This window comes from Gallinula chloropus, assembly GCF_964237585.1.
Source record: "Gallinula chloropus genome assembly, chromosome: 5".
In the NCBI taxonomy this organism is placed as follows: domain Eukaryota; kingdom Metazoa; phylum Chordata; class Aves; order Gruiformes; family Rallidae; genus Gallinula; species Gallinula chloropus.
Window position 1 is genome coordinate 68,556,700 of NC_140090.1, and position 20,114 is coordinate 68,576,813.

At 43.7% G+C, this 20,114-nt stretch overlaps 1 protein-coding gene across 2 annotated transcripts in view; it reads left to right on the plus strand.

Moving 5' to 3' along the window:
• NEURL1 (neuralized E3 ubiquitin protein ligase 1) overlaps window positions 1–20,114 on the plus strand; it is a gene marked incomplete at both ends in the record, with an annotated part of 150,216 nt that overhangs the window by 75,865 nt on the left and 54,237 nt on the right. For both annotated transcript variants that reach the window (XM_084264964.1, XM_084264965.1), the window contains one exon: window positions 15,462–15,703. In XM_084264964.1, the coding sequence (XP_084121090.1) occupies window positions 15,462–15,703 (242 nt within the window). The remainder of the gene's footprint in view (window positions 1–15,461; window positions 15,704–20,114) is intronic.

A 20,114-nucleotide genomic window follows, 5' to 3' on the forward strand; every position in this document is an offset into this window, starting at 1 on the left:
GGAACTAAATAAATCCTACATTTTAGTTTCTGCTGCACAGATTAGGCTTTTGGTCAGAAGACAGAAATGTTTCATTTGCGTTAGCTTTAGGGAGGAGGAGAGAGGAGGGAAAGAGCTTTTTGGAGGAGAGTTTTGGAAGCTACAATTTCAGCTCTGATTTCTCTAATATTCACTGACTCAACTAAAACTACTTTAAATAAAGCCTTACTTTTCTCTTAGGGCTGGTGAGAGACTGACTGGAGACGTGAAGATTGTTCAGAATTGGTATTTTTTTGAAGTTAAAAAATAGCAGCTTACAAAGAGACTGAGATTTTAAAAAAAAAGTTAAAAGAAAAATGTCTCTCTGGAAGATAGAATATATGGGTGCCTATAATGTGCTGAAGCTTCCTAGATCAAAATGACTTCTGTTTTTGCACACCAAATACAATCAGATTATCAAATATATAATAGAGCCTTAAGAGCCTAATTCCTTTTACAAAGACATTATTGATGCTATGAATTTCATGCAACTTGGAAATGGAAAATTGCTCAATTTATTTTCTGGTTATCCTAAAGTAGTTCAGTGCCACCCTCTGATTTTTCATCTCCAAAGGAAAAGAGTCTATCATTTGTGTTGCCTTCTTATTTTCCAATTCTGAGCAAAATTATATATTTAGAAGAAATGCAAGTTTGGGAGCCCTGGTGGGTGCTGGTCCATCTCGCATGGAGCTGGGGCTGAAGCACAGTTGGAATTGCTGTCCTTCTCTTAATCCTTCTCTCTATCAGTAGGTTTGCAAAATTGGCTGGAGTGACCTTGATCAAACAGCATGGCCATGACAAGGTTCCTGGGCAACCCGTCTCCTTTCTGTCCATCCCAAGGCTCTATTGCTTGAGCAGGGGTGTGTGATTCAGTATCTAGATATTGTGCCTCTGTATCTCATTGCTTGGATTTTGGATGGGCACTGACTGTAAAATGACCTTACTCTCCTTGGCCTATGATATTCTGTGCATGGCTTCTAGCAGTCAAGCTTAGGTGGGAAAGTGGGCAAGGCTGTCTTTGTGATGCAGTATAAGAGCTTGCATCACTTTAGAATTTAATCCCCAAAGTGCAGATGCAGTGATTGCAGGTCCCTGTATGCTTCCTAGCCAGATGTGCAATGGCATTTATCATACGAAGGATAAAATGTTCAGGATATCTGTTCTCGCAGTAGAAAGAGTAAAATGCAGAGAAATAGGCTTCAAATGTTCTACAAATATATTTGAAAGAGTGCTAAAGTCATTCAGTGTATGTGCAAGAGATGACTGCAGTTTGTACAGTGCTCTTCTCCAGAGATCTGTAACCTCAGCCATTTTTCTGGAAGAAGTTTCTCCCCCATTATCTGTGAAGTCACTACCTGACCTTTCTTTACCCACTTGTGAGTTACCCCCTCAAGACCTTTGTGCTCTGAACCCTCATACAGCAAAGCACTCTCTGGGGACTCCAGGTCATACCTCAAGCTGATGGCAGCTTCAGACTGACCAGTGTACAGCAGTTGCTTGATGGAGATTGTGGAGTTCTTTAGGGTTTGATAACTGGAATCTTTTAAGATTCATTGGCTATTTATACATGACAGGACGCTCTTTGCATCTTCTCTTAATCCTGTGCTTTGGGAAATCTGTGCTTGAACCTACATGGACAGACTTCATCCATTTTGTCTTCAGTATATGGCAGAAGCAGTCAATTTATGACACATACATGTCCAGTGCTGCTGACTCAGTTGATGCAGGAGGAGGTGTGTAGTGTTGTGTGGGCAGCTGTAATAAAATGTAAATATGGGCAAGTTACCTTAAGTAACTTCAGTAGTTGAGAGAAATAATTTTACAGTGCACCCTCTGGGAAAAAAATAAAGATCAATAGCAGTTTTGGATTTACTCAACTTCAGTTTGATGAAAAATATTTTGCATTTTTCCTCTGTGTACTCTATTTATAACAGTAGGTTCAGATTATGTGTTGAGATCTGCTTTTGGGTGCAGAAAACTAATCAGGGAAATGCTTCATGGCCCAGAGGTCTGGATGCATATACTCCAGTTCCAACAGCTGCATCTCTGTCTGCTGGGAGGAAGGAGCATCTGTCAGGGATGCAGTGTGGTCCTTATTAAACTATAATTTAGTGCTGCAGCTTAGAAAAAACAGATGCAATTATATTCTAAAATAAATAAATAAATCAACTGGTCTTTGCAATCAGGAGAAATGTCCCTTGGCTGGACAAAGACCAAAGGATTTTCTATAATTTTTCAAGCTACAAAGAGCAAAGAAAGTGATTGAATGAATTGGCCTCTACACTTATTTGCTTCTTGCTCTTCTGAAATAGTGTAGGTGTCTTTCCACCAAGAGGATAAAGCCTCCTAAGCCTTTTAGGCTCATTTCTTATTTGCACATTCTTCCAAGGCAGTCACACCATGAATGCAGCTACATCAGGAACAATGCTCTGAATCATTCCACTCTTATCAATACCTCAATATGCAAAAATTCCCTTTTGCATGAACTTTTAAAAAAGTATGGTGTTCCTGTTCCAAGCTGGCTTGTTTTTCCTAGCATGTCTCTCTTCCTTCACCTATTTTGAAAGGCAGTTGTCTTTTTATCTTCATGATGTGCCTTCAAGAAACCTATTATACATCATATGATTTTTAGTAAATGGTAACTTGTAATCTGAGTTGGGAAAAGTCATGTGAGTAAGTCTGGAGCTGTAAAATTGCTGAAGACTGAATCACTGGGAAGTTACCTTCTGCATGGTTTGCACATGTTGAGTTCAGCGTGAAGTTTCCTTGACCCCTCTCAATAATAACTGCTGGGTAGCCTCCTCTACAAAATGACTTGAGAGATCAGTGTGGTTACACAAGTTATAAGAAAATGAAAGTTCATGGGCGTTTTGTGAGGGCTTATGAAAGAACTGAGCTGCTGGTTTGAAGTGTATTTTTGCCTATGCAAATTGGAGAGATCTGAAGCTCTTCTGTGTGATGTTATGCTGACAGGAGAGGTGCAGGGTCACCTCCTGCTACCCTCTTGTACAAGGAATCACATTGGCAGCGAGTACTGAACAGCACAAGTGCTGAGAGACTCACTCAAACTGAAATTCAACAAAAACATACCATTACTACAGTTTTCTTCTTATTCCCATTTAATGCTGTTTCTTATATGCAGAGTGGAAACAGTTTGGGGCAAGGCCTATCCTTTCTCTTTGAGAGATGCATAAGGAGGGGGTGGTGAGCAGACAGGGTGACTTTTACAGAAATAAAACATCTCTACACGCTCTTGTCCTCAGGCAGTAAGGATTCAACACCCGTGGTCATTTACTGGCTGACCTGTTGCAGCAGATGCTAAGGAAAACAAGTTCCTGTATGGAATACTCCAGCAGTTATTTATAGCAAAACATTAAGTAATAACTTCATGGGTCTGGCATGGGAATTGCTAGGAAGGATGATGGAATAGTATTCATGCTTTTTCTTTGGAATAAGCGCCAGGGATGCTGTTTAACTTTGTTAAAATAAACTGTAACTTTATGCCCTGACTGGCTGTTGAAGCTTCGTGTTTTAATTCAATGGTCTGGGTTCAGATGCGGGTCTGCTAAAGAAACAGGTTTAATTATTGGTAGAGAGTGTTTAAACTGGTGCAAAAACACTGTGTTGCAGAGCCAGAGTGGGAAAGTCAGTAATTTAGATTCCAGTTGTGAGTATGGTACAGCAAGTGCAGATTAATGAAGGAATGCGCTTGTGGATGGCCAAATTCTTGCGTAAAGGGAGAAATGTTGCCCTTTTTCCTGGTTTTGCCTCAGCAGTAGTTAGATTATCTGCCTGGAAAAAAAATAGTATTTTAAATCATGTAGCAGTTAACACTTGTAGTGCTATTGGAGACCTCTCTGGGCTGGGCAAAAGCTCTTGGTTATAATTTGTATTTGTGCAGTGAGAAGCTGCAGGAAAGTGGGGCTGGTGTCCTGCCCTGGGTTGGCAGCTCTAGTCCTGTGTTCATCAGTAGGACCTGTTATGTTTTAGGACAGGGGTGGGTTTTTGGTGAGAGAGAAATGTGCTGGATAAGGTGAGGCCAGTGGAGGAAGTGGAAGATGTGAAAGAGGGAAGTAGCCTAGTGACTTGTGACAAGGGAGATGGAAGAGGAGGAGGAGGAGGAGAAGGAGGATGTTTTGGAAGGAAGGGGTGGCAAAACAAGCAGTGGGGGAAGGTTGTGTGTTCTGTGAGTTTTCCTCAAGGAGACACAGGCAGAGGGAGAGGTGAGAGTAAAGAAGGATTTGAATAGAGAAATAGTGGAAGAGGAATTCAAGAAAGTACGTGACTTTATAATCCTGAAACACTGAAGAAGGTGCTAAACAGCGAAGGGAATAGTTTATCTCATCTGCCTGCTAAGTTGCTAGCTCAAATACCCCCACACTTTAAGAACTTACTTGCTGCCATAGTCAGGAAAAAAATGACATTGGAATCAGCATCTTTTGGTTCCTTAGACAGGACTAAGTGCTCACCCAGCCAGCTCTTGGGGTAGCGTGGGCTCACCCTCAACCCTGCTTGATGAGAGCAATGCAGCTGCAGAACAGAGTCTGCCACAATGGTCTGGAAGTACTTGGTGTCTGTTGAGGAGTGGAAGATCTTTGTCACAGAAAGCCTCAGTAGCTGGGCATTGTCCTTCATCCATGCTGTCACCTCAGAGTGTCTGCTGCAGCTCTATGGGAAGGGTACCCCTGCCTCTTCGGTTTGGAGACAGGCTGTTTCACAGGAGCTTGCAGGCAGACGTTAGTGGAGGAGGCATGCTTAAACCACTGATGGGAGGGAATGGGAGCCTTGGGGCAAAGCACCCCTTAGGCTCCAGAAAAATCATCACAGGGTCTCAGAATTGCTTGTTAAGCTTTAAATACAGATGTGGTAAGGGATGCTCTCAAGAGTCCCAAGAACAACAGTGGGGAACTTCAGGAGGAATTGTGTGAAACAAACCTTACTTGCCTACTGCGTTTTTATATACGACTGCACAGAAAACGACTCAATTTTGTGGTACCTCAAAGTGACTTTAAATGGATGCTATGTATTGGGGGAAAAGGCACACTCCAAGTGTAAATTTCATGTATTGATAGAAGAAAAACTGAAAACTGCTTCCTGAGATTCTTTAGAAATGGTACTACATCTTAAAGCTTGATTTTATGTGGTACTGAATGATAAACATAATCTACACTGTCCAGCTGGGTGAGAGAAGCAGAACAGTCCCTGGGATATATATCCTGACCCATCCAGATGCTAAATTAAAATGAGCACATACACATGTGATGTTTGCTATAAACTCAAGCAGCAAAATGTAGAAGAGGCAACACAGCCACTGGAGATTTCACAACTGTGGTGTGAAGTTGTCAGCAATGTTTCTGGTTTGAAAGGAATATGCTGGCTCACATGCTCTCCCAAAAGGCAGGAGCACGTCAAGGCTGTGCTGGGTGTACCTGTGCTGTGCACAGAGATAGGTATTTGGGAAGATGCAAGGGATGTGTGGATACTGAATACCCAGTGTGGCTGAGCCCCTGAGCTCTTGAGGAAAGAACTCCTTCCTGTTCACTGTGATTTAAGCTTACCTACCATTTGGGTCTCTAAACTTTTAATGCCTTTGAGGAGCTGATGGTATTAGAGGGTAAAATTGCTGTAATCTCAAGGATATTTCAGTTAGTGCAGCTCTAGACTTGGCTGTGAGATGAATGATGCCATCCCAGTCTTGGAGTGTTTTCTGGGCTCTTAGTAGAGGTATCCATCCAGCAGTCTTTATTCTCTGCCCTGAAGCTATGAATATGAGCCCAGCACCCATACCATCTTCCAGCAAATGCTGTCTCTGCAGAGATACTCCTGTTTTCTGTCCGGTCTTGGGGAGCCAGTGCTATTCAAGGTCTTATTGTTCACTTAGTATATTCCAGGGACACTAGACAGAACCAAACTTTTTGGAGGGAGGAAGGTGTCTCCAGTCTGGTCCTTTTGTCTTTCTTGGTCAGAAATGGTCCCTGATTAGGGCGCTGTGCTAAACGAGACACTTAGGATATGAGAGGTCAGAAACAACTGGAGATTTTTGGCTACTGTTTCCCTAATGTATAGTCTCATGTGTTAGGATGAGCATCCCCCAGTTGATGATCCAGACAAGATGCTCTTCATTACCTTTTTAAGACCCTGTCTTTTTCCACTGGTGATAGGAGTATGAAATACAGCATCCTAATTTTTAGCTCATTATATTGCAGATATGCAGTGTGAGTAGCCTGCTGTGGGCACAATGCAGAATCTTCAGTCCAGAGGCTCATAGAATATCCCGAGCTGGAAGGGACCAATAATGATCATTAAGTTCAACTCTCTTCATTTTCTGCCCAATTAATCTGTCTCTGTCTCAACCCAAGAGTCATATAGGTATGATTCAAAGCTAACTCGAAGGCTTGAGTTCAGGACAACAACTTCTTGAACTTTCATTTTCTTTGCATTGCTTTGTATGTAGGTTACACCATTTTCTACCATCTCTTGGATTTTGGTTCTGTGGGTTCATTCTGCTTTTTGCTACCACTCTTACGTTTGCTTTTTTCCTGCTCTCCATTGCTTCCACCTTCCTCCTTGTCCTGGCAAATATCTAAAGTTTATCCTCGACAGGTTACTTCTGTTTCTGGTGACCTCTCAATATTCAGACTTCCAAGCTATTACCACCGTACATGGAAAATGTGCCCAGGATAGACTTTCCATTAAACTGTATTTAAATTGGAAGAGAATGCTGGCACATCTACAAGTATTCCAGAATTAGATCCCAAAATACTGAGGCTTGTTAATCTTTTGGAAGAACAAAAACTCTTACTGATTTATATTTAGCAGAGGGAATGCATTTTAAAAACACAGTCTATATGAGGCCCCTTGAAGAAAACATCTTTTACATTGATTTGTAGTGCATGGAAATACTACGTGGCCATAAAATATTTGCAGTTGGGCTCTGCTTTTATGTAGCTACTTTTTTTTTGCAGTGTGAACTGTCATGAACCCTCTGAGAGTGGCTGCTCTGCTGTCTGTGGGCTGTGCAGCAAAACACGGCTGCTTCTGGGGTAGCAGCCTGGCTGTTCATCACGGCTCTGCCTGGCATTGTGGGAGGGGATAGGAGAACGCAACATACAGTTGGCACCACAGTGGAACTGCTAGATTTGTGAGGACAAGCCAATGTAAGGTTTGTACTTGTACTGTACCCTGGGACCTGTCTACAGAGGTGCCTCCTCTGTCAGGAGTGAAGGGATGTGCGGTTGAGGAGAACACATAGGGAGCCAATGTTTGGCTGCCTGGCAGACCTGCATGAGGATGTGGGTGAGAGCAGAAGCTGAACTTATCCTCTCTGTGTCCTTCTGTGAAGTTAGAGAGAGGGATGGAGGTGCTGTTGGCCTTCATCTCAGCAGCACCACACTTAAGTGCCTACAATATCTGCTTAGACTTAGTTTACAAAATTATAAATTAGAAGGAACTCCATAATGAGTAAAATGTTCTGTGCATAGTTCTGATCTAAGAATCTGATCTATACTAAGAAAAGGAGTGTCTGGAATTATGGCAGGAGGGAGAGTTCACTGGGTTGTTCCAGGTGGACAGTTCCTGGAAAACGAGCTAGGGTATGTTAATTGGTGCATTAACACAGTGGGTCAGAGAAGCAGAGAGAATTGTTTTACAAAGTGTACATAATCTTATGGCCAACAGTGTATCAGTTTATCTTTGAGAAGATAAGGATTGTAAGGAGGAGGCAGCGTGGAAAGTTTTGAGGTTTCTTTTCTTCCCTCTGTCCCATCATCTGCAGCATGGACAGATCAGCCATCACCCTGGGTAGCTTGTTCTTCCTCCTCATGAAGCATCAAATATTAGCAAAGGAGATGATTCTCAAACTGTGCATCCACAAGAGAATGATAAACAGAACTGGACTTAATCTTGTTTTCTTTTGTTCGGTTACATAAATACATTTTTATATCTCTTCTTAGGCTGCTGACAGACCTGGCCTGATCACAGCAGAACAAAAATACTCTAGATCAAGAAAGAGATCTTGGGTGCTTCCAGAGCACCATTTTGCACTTTGATCTTCTAATTTCCTACTCACAGCATTTAACTTATGATGCCTTAGTAATAATAATAATAAACCCAAAAGGCAAAGAAAATAAGATCAGAATGCCTTGCTGTTCTCAAAAATAATTAACCATATGACCATGCAAGTTGGTCCTGCTGTGGATCAGAGGAGTGACTAGATGATAGTGTGGGGAGAAGTGACTGTTGGGGTCTCCGTCTCCTTTCCATGCGCCTGGCTGGACCCTGGGGGATGCAGCTCCTGAGGCGATTAATCCTCCTGTGGCCCAGCATCTTCCTGGGGGAGCTGCTCACCCCCTCTCTCCTTACATGACAGATGGGAGCATATGGCTGCTTACTTATGCTCTTGGTGTTCTTATGTGCTTAGTGGACTTATGGTTCAGGAGGTTTTGGGGGGATTTGCCTGGGGAGAGGTTGAGAAGGGAGCCTGCAGAAGGTGGGCTGCACCTGCAGGAAGCAGTGACTGAATTCCTGTAAATGACTGAGTTGCTGGGAATGACTAAGAGACATGTTGAATAAGCAGTGCCTAGTTAGGGACCAGGAGGTGGTTAATGATTACATGGCATCGCTACCGAACATGTCAAGTTTAAAAGTTCATTTATAAGGGGAGGGGGTTTCTTCTAGCCAGCCTTGGTATTTTTAAGTGCTTGCAGTGCTGTCAGCTGTATTGTTTCATTGGTGTGCATGAGGGTTTGCATTCACAGTTCAGTCTTGCCATGCTGTCCTCTCTTCCTGCCTGCCTCCTGCATTTTGAGGGTCTTCCTCATCTTCCTTCCCACATCTGGCATAGGCTCCTTTAGGCTGTATCCAGGAGTATCTTTTCATCTCTCGGTAATTTCAGCCACAAACATTAGTTCAGCTGTATCCTTCCTACCATCAAGTAACAGATTCACCTCTCCTCTGTAGTACTTGATTCTCTTTTGGCCAACCTAAATTTTTGCTCCATTATATTTTTTTCTTTTAAAAATAAAATATTATAAAGTATTATACAAGTCAGGCTTAAGGTAACAGAAGCAGTGCTTTTATTCTCCTGTCACTCCTCAGCTCTATTACCTTCTTTTTTCAACCTTTTAAAAAGTTGCCACCCTCCTGACTGTTACTAATACTCATAACCTCAGCATCATCCTCAAACAACTCTTCATAAAGCCTCACACCTGAGTTGTAGGCAGGGACTTGTAAGTTAATGGCCCAGCAGACATTGTTAAAAAAGCCCCACACCCAGGTTAATTGCTTGGCACTCCTGCAGAGGTGGTTCTCTCTGCACCAGGAGTGGCTGTAGAACCGGACATGTTTCTGCTCCTCAGCTGCTGCACTGCATGCGATGGAAGGCAAATAGACATCCCGATGGAGCAGAGGGAATGGCAGCATCCTTTTTCAGCCCATCCTCCTATATCAGCTCAAACACATCAGTGTCCTGAGTTTTGTAGATTGTGCCTCTGTCTGTCTCATCTGTGACATTTCCTCTTTCCTTTCTGCAAGCCTCAGTCTTCTCTCTTCTGCCATTGACAAAGTCTTGCCACAGTTGTATTTATTCTCAATTTCTGTTCTGCCTGTTTTCCTGCCCTCCATCCTCACTGTCACTTTTTGTACTTCTTTCATTAGTTTTATTTTTCTCCGTGGGATTAAAAATTAACTTCTTCCCTCTGAAGGCTCCTCACAGACTAACCATTCCCCATCATCCATCAGTCAGGTTTGAAAGATGGATCCATTGTGGATCATCCTGCAGTCAACTCCATCTCCCACTTTTTACACCGGGGAGGGGAACATGACCTTCTCATAGATGCCTATTTAACCACCCTTGCTGTCTTTCAGGTCTGTTCCTTTAAAAACAGTTTTGCTTCTTGGCCTTTAAAAAAAAAAAAAAAAGGCAGCACAACTCCAAGCCCGTCCCTGACTGGTATTATCTCCTTTCATGTGCATGTGGTCTGTCTGCACCTGCCTCTTGTCTTGGAGTTTGCAATTTAAATGGAAAATCTTACACTGTGTGCGAACCTACTCTCCTGATACATCTCGTCACTGCTAAAACAGCGCAGATGAAAATAAGTTATGTTTTGGCTTTGACTTATTTTGGACTCTTGGATGGGAGTGCTAGATCTGACCTGCTGGCTTGGATCTGCCTTGTAGATGTCTCCCTAATTCACTGGCGTTTAACCCAAGATGCCCTGTAATTTCAGGTGTTCTGGATTTAATGCTCCAGAATTAACCCTTTGCTTTTCTATCACTGAGTGCCCCACCACCAAAGCTAGAGTCCTTCTTTGTGGAAGAGCGAAGCTTTGTTTCCTGGTCATCTTGTAATGCCGAGGTGAGTAGTTCACAGTGGTGTGAACAGTGAGAGCACTGTGCTAGGGTCATGATTGTTGTAACACGCACAGGGAGAGCTGGATGTAGACTGGAAGTATGTGATTGCTTATTCCTTCAGTAACAACAAACATGTTTTTAAAGGCAGTGAAGAAACCCTTGGTTTTCATTTGCATTAATTTACAGTTCCCTCTCATCTGTGCACATGCCCTGGGTCAGGCTGTGTGTGAGAAAACAAGGTTTGCAACCTCTTTTCACATTCTACTGGTGTTAAGCTAATATTTATTTTTAGTAAACTGTATCTGGAACCATGTTTTTAAGAATCCATTTTCAAAGCCTGCCACAACATATTAATTGTGGTTTTCTCCTTTCAAGCTTTATTAGCAAATGTGAAGGCTCAGTGTAACTAGTTGCACTGTATTCCATTGTCATAATTCCCCAAAGGATAGGAACACATCAACTGGCATTAAGGCTTACGAACATTCATCTCATAGTTGTTTTTTCTCTGTGTGCTGCCTGTAAACATCCAGCTTTGGAAAGGCTGTGCAGGTGCTCTGTCAGAGCTAGGGCTTTTCTTCTGCACCGTGTGTGTCCCTGGGGCAGGAGTTCCCTTGCTTTCCGCATGCCCGCATGGGGATTCTTTTCCTTCCTTCTCGGAATCCTGCCCTTTAAATGCCTGTACGGCATGGCCAGCTGCCAGGTAACGTGTTCTCTGTTAACCTCTTTGGATAGTGTGATCATTTTGAAACCCTTCCCTCCTTTCATGGTGTGGTGTTTTGCCCCGTCCACCCTTTTCACTGTCGCTCACCTGCAGGACAGGTACCTCTGTCACCAAGCCCAGTCCTCTCCTCTGAGGGTGGGCAGAGATTTGTTGTTCCCACTAGCCTCTGTGGTTCTGTTCCCACTAGTCCCTGAGTTCTGTTTTGAAATTGTCTTTTATCTTTCTTTCAGTTGTGAATTCCCCTTATTTCACACGCTCTTAAGTTTTATCTCAAATACCTTGCAGTTAGTTTGTGGTATGAAATGAGTTTGACAGTACTCTGGTAGGTGTCTATTGAGATTTCTTTCAACTGGAAAAAAAAAGTATTTTAAAAAATAAATTCCAGTCATTTCTTGCAGCATTTAAGAAATCCCAAGCCTTTAAGATTATGCCTAATATTCACAGAGCATGAACACTTCCGGTGAAAACCCCTAACAGGCTTTGGGATGCATTTTGCTAAGCTGAGAACATCCTGTGCTGCCTTTTATATAGCATGCAGATGCTGCTCAGGCCTTGAGATCCAGGAGACCAGGGACAGCTGATGCACACGGAGGGAGAAGTGTGCCACTTTTGGAGCAATATTGTGTTTTCTCAAACATGGCTCCAAAAAGGATCTGATTAGGTGTGGGACACCTGAAGACAGAGTGCTTCAGAGTGCTTCACGTTGCGGTGTGTGTAATGTCTCCCTCACATTGACACACTAAAGGTTTCAGATGATCCATCCCACAAGCTTGTGTCTTAGGGGAGCAAGTGGCACACTGCAGCTTCTGCTGCTCTTTTGGTGGGACTCGTGGTATTAGGAGCAGGCTGGGGTCAGGGTTCAAACCCAGTACTGAACAAAGTGTTTCAAACTGCATCTATTATTGGGCACGGATTGAAAACTGAAGACTAAAGATGTATCAGTGAGCAGATGCTGTTTTTTGTGACCCCCAGCATGAAACCTAGAAAGCTGTACAGGGGTCCATGGTGCCTCTCTAGATTGGCAGCCCTTTGGCACAGAGACTGTTTCCAGACAGGCGTGGTTTTGCTCTTGTGATTTTTGTCACAAGATAGCAGTTTGCATAGTCCTGGCATGTTGTTACAACTCCTGCTTATAAGGAGGAAGTTGTGTTACCTTGTGGAGTGGGAAGCCTGCAGTGCCCTTGAATATGCTTGCAGATATCAGCCTTCTTTCAAATATTTATTTGTTTGCAATTTTTGTTTCAAGGAATTACTTCACCTTTGTAGGTGACCGATAAGTCAGGTTGTGGGAAGCAGGAGTCTGGAAAGGCTCTCAGTTAATGAAGTCTTGTGCAGTTGCTGTGAAATCAGGAGGACTTTGCCGACTGAAAGTCTGAGTTTGTGAGTCTCCCTCAATTCTTTTACATCAAGAAAAAAATAATTGAAAGGGCCTCTGCTGTAGTTGTACCAATATTGCTGGTAGCAAGGGCTGAGGATGTCAAAATGTGTAGTAGTTTAAGCAAGGGAATAGAGAGAAGGCTGGAGTCCAGGTCGAGTCCAGGTCAAGCCCGGTGTGAACAAAAGCTTTAAGCAGATGATTTATTTTAGTTTTCGCTGGCCGAGTAACGACAGTGATGTATCTCACCAGCTTGTATTTTTAAAGTGTCCCTTTCATAGTCAAAGTCCAGTTTTAGGAGTTCCTGTTGCTACCAGAAGTTCCCCAGTGTCTCCTCCTTTTGGAGTGGTTAGGCTGCCCTGAAAAAGTCAGCAAAGGTGTTTGTATTTGGCCCACTGCTTTGTAACTTCTCTAAGCCTTTGTAGGATGCAAAACCCCATTATTAAACATTTGCATTTCTAAAAAAATAAGACCTTTTCTGGTCTTCACCAGAGAGTGTATTCATCATGAAGGTGTCATTGCTGCCTTAGAGCATTTGGGAGCAAGAAGGGGGTCTCCTCCCCATTTGCATTATCCACCTGTTGAAGCTGATCCCTCGGTGGTTTCTTCTGTTCCTGTACACATTGGCTGCCCCACATGTCAGCTGTGTGCTGGGGGCACCCGTTCTTCACATGTTGGTCTTGCTGAGCTTGACCCATTCTCCTGTAGCAGTGCCAGACTGTCAACAGCAAATAAGCATTCATTTAACACCCTTCCTGTGGGGTCAGGCATGGCCTGACAGCTCTGTAATGCAGCTCCAGCAGATGCTCTGGGCATATGTGTGTTTTTACCAGAGCCTCTTTAAAAAGCTGTGGGCAGTATTTGCTGACTCTGTTATTGCATTTTAAAAGGTTGCAGTGTCCTATGGAGAAGTGTGACAGTTACCACAATCACAGTTACCCAGTAAAATGAGAGCATTGAGATATTGAGTCAAATGAATTAAAATGCATGTGCCTTTGTGCTGCCCACATTTCCCTGAGGGATCCCATCAGCATGATACCACAAAAAATGAGGACCTAACAGGGTTCCAGAGGGGTGGTCATAGGATATATATCTGGTTTGGAAAAAAGCTAGTGATACTGGAAGGGATGCACTCTCCTGTCCTTTGGGACATAAGACAGCCTCTAATGAAACAGGTCTTAGGAGGTGACCTCAGAAGGTTCTCTATGGGGCTGCTGCAGCTTGTGTTGTCTTCTGACCCAGTCTGGGCTGTGGAGAGAGGCAGGGTCCACTGTCCCAGGTCAGTAGTGTGCCCAAAGAAAGGTCAGGCTCATGTGAGCTGCTGCATCCTGATTTTCCCCATGTGAAACTGCCTCTTCCATGCAGTCTGTTCCTTCTGAAGGTTTCCCTTTCTGGCCTGCCGGCTCAGGTCAACCTCTACTTTTGCTTGGTATGCTGCACCTTATTTGTTCTCCTCCATGTGTAAGGAAGAGGAGAATGAAAAATATTTATATTCCACAAAATTTTTAGCATCAAATAACTCCCAGTTGATTCATCTCTCCCTTAAAGAATTAATGAAAGTTTTTAAAGTCCTGTTTGTGTGGTGTCCCTGCTCTGGTCTGAAGGGACAGCAATGTTGCTTTAAAATGCAAGGGAAAAAATAGCAAGATGAGAGGAAAAGTCTGGAGTGACTGATGCTGAAATTGAATTAAAATGTTCTCATCAGACACCAGGACTTTGGTGGTAGTTATTCAGGCTTGCCCTGATGATGTGCCATTACAAATTCATGCAGCTACAAACTAAAGCTACTCCAAAGGCTGGAAGGAATAGGGACCAGACTTTTTATTACAAAGCCAAGAATTACATTAGAAGTGTAAGCATTATTTTATGGCAACTATATAAAGACATAACTGTCAGCAATTAACTTGTGTGAAGAATGTATACAATTAGTTTCTATAGTTTGCGTGTTTGAGGAACAGAGTTTTTTAGCCATAGTGTTTAGTCATTCATCTTTACAGCACAAACTGGCACAAAGTTAAGGTCATATTTGCTTTTGTTGCATCCCTGAGTCTATCACAGAATAATCTTTTATTCTGTTGATACTCTGTTTCCTAATCTACCTCCCAAACATATGTGCATAATGTGGTGTGTATGTGCACACAAGGAAAAGGAAGCAGATGACTTGTGCTCAGTATAATGATTGTTTTGTGCTTGAACTGCTGCAGGCTCCCTGCTGAAAAGAACCTCATGTGTGCATTTGTTTGTGAACAAAGCTGCTGTCATGACTGTGTTGATTATGCATTGACTCTTGTGGAGGGCCTTGGTTAGCAAAAGAAGTGATCTTCTCACAGCTTCATAGCCTCTTTGCTTTCCTCACCATAATCATAGTGTGCTGATCAGTGCCTTCATGAGAAGTGGGATCTTGGCTGAGGTTTCCATCAGTGGAGGGAGAGGAGAATGGATGGTGGTTGGAGGAGGAATCCAGGTGGGTTGTTGCTGAGTGGCACTGGAGTATAAATTAGCAGTGCCTGTGTCTGAGCTGGCACTTCATGTGAGTGGATAGGATGGCAAAGACACACGGAGGCAAGGATCGATGGAGCTGCTGCTGCAAAGGAGGAGTGAAATGGTCAAGTTGCGTGGTAGTCCTCTGAAAGTGGAATATTTTTCCCAAAGTGTGACAGCTTTGCTGACTTCACAAGTGCTTTGCTCCAGCTTTGCAACCAATTCTTGCCTTCTCTTCTGATATGTGGCCTCAGGATGGCCTGTGATTGCAGTGATGAGCTGTGGTCTCCATGTTGTGCTCTGTACTATCAGACTGGCCAGATGGGAGCTTTAGGTATCTTCATAGTCTTTTATGGCTCCAGATGCTTAGTGATTTACAGAGAGGGTATCTGAATAGCTGTTATTTTGATATATTGTTCCCCTCTGAAGCACCTCTGCTTTTTTATTGCATTGAAAATTGTTTACTTATTACTCACATCAGATTTTAAACTCTTCTTTTCCCCATTCTGCTTTCAGATTCCATAGGTGGGTCATTTTCAGCTTCCTCCCACCGATGCCACCACAAGCAGAAGCACTGTCTCCCCATCCCACAGTGTGGAACTCTGTCCATCAGCCCATTGCTTTTCCATCCGCACACAAAGGGATCCCAGATCATCATGGACACAACACAGAAGGCAGTGAAGCGCCAGGCTAGCTTCTGCAATGCCATTACCTTCAGCAACAGGCCCATCGTTATTTATGAACAAGTCAGGCTTAAGGTGAGTAACTGATACCTTCCCTCATTGCCATGTGAGCTGCTGTGAATGGATGTTGGGTTGTACCAAGCTTTGATGCTTGCACTGGAACTTTAGCCCTTCTTTGAAAAGCAGAATAGACAGAACTTGCCTTTAAAGGTCTGCAAGCTTTGTTGGTACTTCATCTTTTGTCTTCATAGTTCTCAGAACCATCAGTACAGAGCTCTACAGAAAAGGGGAAGAAAAAGGAAATCTGTGCTCCAAAAGAGCTCTTCTGGATGTTAGACAAAACCCAAGAGGCTGCTTGGAAAACAGCAACAAAAAACAGGCTGTATTGGTCATCCTGAAAGGCAGCTGCTTGAGTATCTCTCAAGCCAATATGTCCTGTGGGCTTTGCTTGCATCCTGCAAAGGACCTTTGCTTGGTGGGCTGAGGGAAGGTGAGGCTTTAACGTGTTCAGTTCCAAAACAAGCCCTTTTTTTTCTGCAAACAAGGCAGCAGTGAGGGCTGGTCTCACGGAGGTGGGAGTCAGCCTCTCCACAGCCAACAGAGAAGAACTGAACAGGACCTGGAAGGGAAGGCACTTGCTTGTGTGCTTACAGGGAAGATGAAAGGGTTTTGCTGAAAGGATGAAAGGAGCAGTCCATGCAGTCACAGTTGCTGTCTGAGAAAGGGATCTTTCTGGCTGTCTGCTGACTGCTTTGTTGAATCAGTCACCTGATAGCATTAAGGTCAGAGGAAAGAACACTGCAGGCATTACATTTTTCTTGCTGGCAGAGGCTGATTTCACTTCCTTTGTGTCTGTGGTAGCCAAGAAGATGGAGTTGGTACCCCTTGTGCTGCAGCTGGTGTGGGAAGTTCAGCCTCTCTAAGACAGCATGCTTCCATGTGCACTGGGAGATGCTTCCCCATGAAGCAATTAATCAGTCCCCTTAGGAATTGAAATGCTTTTTAGACTCAGCACCCTGAAGGAGCTTAGGGCCCCTTGCACTTTATCCTCAGATTTTTTTTTTCCAATTTTTATGGCCTCTAGTGTGTGGGACTGTGTTTTCCTGTTCTTAGCTGATACTGTGCATTTCACTGGCACAAAGTAGGTCATCATCTTTGGCAGACATGTTCATGGCACGAGTGAAAAGTCCTCCTGCAAATCCTTCATCTGTGCAAAGGGACTTTTCCAGGTTTGTCTGCCTATAGCTACTGAGTCTGAATGATCTTGCTGTTGCCCCTTGCCAGAGGTCCCACAGTGTTGGGACCTGCAGCATTGTATCAGCCTTCTCTGAGCAAGAGAGGGGGAATATACCCCCTTCTGAATACACAGAGAGATTTCAGTGGTTGCAGGCTCGGGCCCATAGGTAGAAAACCACTCCTTACATGTCTGTTGCTTCCTGGGAGCTCTTGCTGCTCCCATTCAGGCTGGAAACCCATCAGGACTCCCTCACGTCGCCTAGTGGGACTTCTTCCATGTTGGCCAGCAGTTTGGACAAACAACTCTGAAAAATGATTTGGGAGGAGATGAAAGCAGCATTTCGCTTTTGAAAACACCATCAAAGATTTGAGTGGATTTAGTGATTTAGGCAGAGGTTCTGGGTTATTCCTTCATTCTGAAACAATGTAGCTGTCTCCCAAAATTCACACTTGTTTATCTCTGTATATTTTAGGATTTTGGCTTGCATAACTCGTGTGAAGGATACGCATGCAAATCTTTCGTCTCTGCGTAAGGGATTTACAAGTAGAACTCCTGCTGAGTCTAATGTGAAGGTCTCGTGGGTGTAATCAACAGACTTCAACACTCTAGGGATGGATGGAGGGAAATGTGAAAACGTCTTTGCTTTTCTGACGAGTCCATCCTGCACTTGCCTTGTTATTGCCTGTGCCTGTGGAAAACAGCGTCTTAAAACTTCTTCCCAGCTAAAGACTAAACACCAACCAAATCATTCAGGTCCTAGGGTGTCCAAACTTCCTTTGATAAACTAGAAGAAAGAAGTCAGGAGATGCCATTCTAAGGTGCTGTGCCTTGGGTTTTATTCTGAAGTTTCTTTGCAGCTTTGGAAATGCCATCAGGCAGCCAGAGCTGGGTGGGCTTTGGGAGAATTCCTTCTTCCTGATATATGTCCCAGTATGGTTTCTTTTGTGTAAGACAGAGTGCTGCTCTTAGAGGGGTGAGGGGTGAGGCTGTTGAAGATGGCACAGGGGCAGGAACCTGAATCTCTGGAAACAGCCATTGCTTAGCGGTTTGGATTTGGATTGTATCTTTTCCTCCCCTTCTGGTATCCAATGAACTTCCCAAGCTCTTCTGGAGGCAGTGGCTGCTGAAGAGAGAATTTGGTCCATCAGTAACCACTGCCTTTTTTGGCAAAACTGTGTACTCTTTGTCCAGCTGTGTCCAATTCTTGGCAGGCTTTGTACTAGAATTTAATTTGGATATTAGCTTGCCTGTGGTCAGGCTGTGCTGAGAACTGTTTATAGGTGCCGGTTAGTGCATGGGATATGTGCAGCCTTGATTACAGTCTGAGTATTTACTTAATGCTGCCCGTGACTTCTGTGAAGTATTGGCAAGAGACTGAGAACGAGAAAATTGTACAAATAACAATGAAGCCATATTTATCTCAGACTCCAAAGTTTTTAGGGCTTGCAGTAGATTTTCTGCAATAGCGTGCATATATTCCCCACTGTGGCCTGTGCATGCCCCTTCTGCTCCCCTTCTACAGGGGACATGTATGATGTTATTTGCCTGGACGTTATGTGGCCAGGCAAATCTGCTTCAGTCCTTTTTAGTGCCACCCCATTGTCCATCCCATGAGAGGGAGCTTCCCGTGGTTCCTGGGACTGAGGTCAATGCTCAAGTGTTTCATGGGAACAGTTTCGCGTGCTTGGCTGGACTGGGTAGGGATAAGGAGTAGCACTCACTTAACTGAGGAATTATCTGTTGATAGCTCATTTTTTGAAGACTTGAGTTCATTTCTCTGCTACTTTAATTATAAACCAGAAATCTCTAGGCTTTGAACAATGTCTTTCTTGCGAGATTATTGTGTCCCCAAGGACACATCTTCCAGAGCTGTCTTGGAGAGGGACATGTGAAAGAAAAATGCAGTATTTACAAATGTGGTTAGAAGAGAATTCACAAGGCCAAAGAAAATATCTTGGAGAATCCCTTGGTGAAAATCTTGTGCTGTTGGTTTCCTAGCTGGGACACAAGGACCTGCTGCCAAGCTTTTGAGAATGAAGTCCTGCAGTCCTGGCCAGTTCAGTCTTTGGCATTGCCGCTCATCTGAGCCATTAGCATTTTAACAGAGAGAGGAATTACAGTAAGGTAGCAAGTTTTGCGTGACATCTGACCTGTGATACCTATCCATGTTTCTGCCCCTGTCCTGCAGCCAAGACTGAAACTGCTTGAGGCTGCCAAGGCTTTGATGGAAGAGGGTTATCTCAAGTGCTATCATGTTCACTGCAGGTTCAGTGCATGAACAGAAACACTGATTATGTCTCAGGTGGCTTGGAGGAACTGTCCTGGCCCACATCAGAATTGGATCCAACATCCTTAAGGCTTTAACTTCATAGTCTGTATGCTGACAGGCTGAATCCCTTTGAGAGGAACAATTCCCCAAAGGTTCAACAAAATAAGAGAAAAAATTCTCCAGGAGCATCATCTCCATCTGGGGACCATGCTTATGCAAAGCTGCTTCCATGAGAAGATAGAGACTGTAACTGTGTGGTGTTTGGAACGTGATGCATATATTGATGACCCACTGCTTGCTCCCTCAGATTCCTTTTAGTCCAGAGCTCAGTTCATGTGAGAAGTATCCAATGACTCTGGAGACATCTGTGGTCCTTTGTCCTGCTGTCTGTCATGTGCAGAAGGGTGGATGAAGCACATACACCACCCCAAAAACTGTATTCCTGACCCCAGACACACCAAGTAACCACATAGTGACAGGTGGGGTATAGAGGTGCACAACGTATCTTGAAATCCACCACTTGCAGTTGAAGTAAATAGGTTTTCCCCAATCATAAGACAACATCTATTGTTGCCTCCTGATTGTGTATTAAATATAGTTAAACACTTTAAATTGTGCTTTCCCACACACAAATGCTGTGCTGCAAGGCTGTGATTTCATCCAATCTGACAAGCCAAATGGGTAAGACTGTCTTTTACTTGGCTGGGAAACCCAGAAAACGCTATGGTGCTGACTGTGATTCTGGAGCCAGTGCTTTTCCCTCAGGTCATGAGAGACCCCATCATCTGAGCTCCACGGGGGAGGAGATCTGCTGCTGCAGGTGCTGAGATAAAAGCTCTTATGGCCCCTTTTTAGCACATTTTGTGAGATGATGGTTCTTAGGCCAAAAGGAATTACCCTAGAAATAAAACCGAGTCATCATGCAGCTGTAATTACATTTCACCTCTCTGCATAGATTTAATTTGATTTTTTCAAAAGAT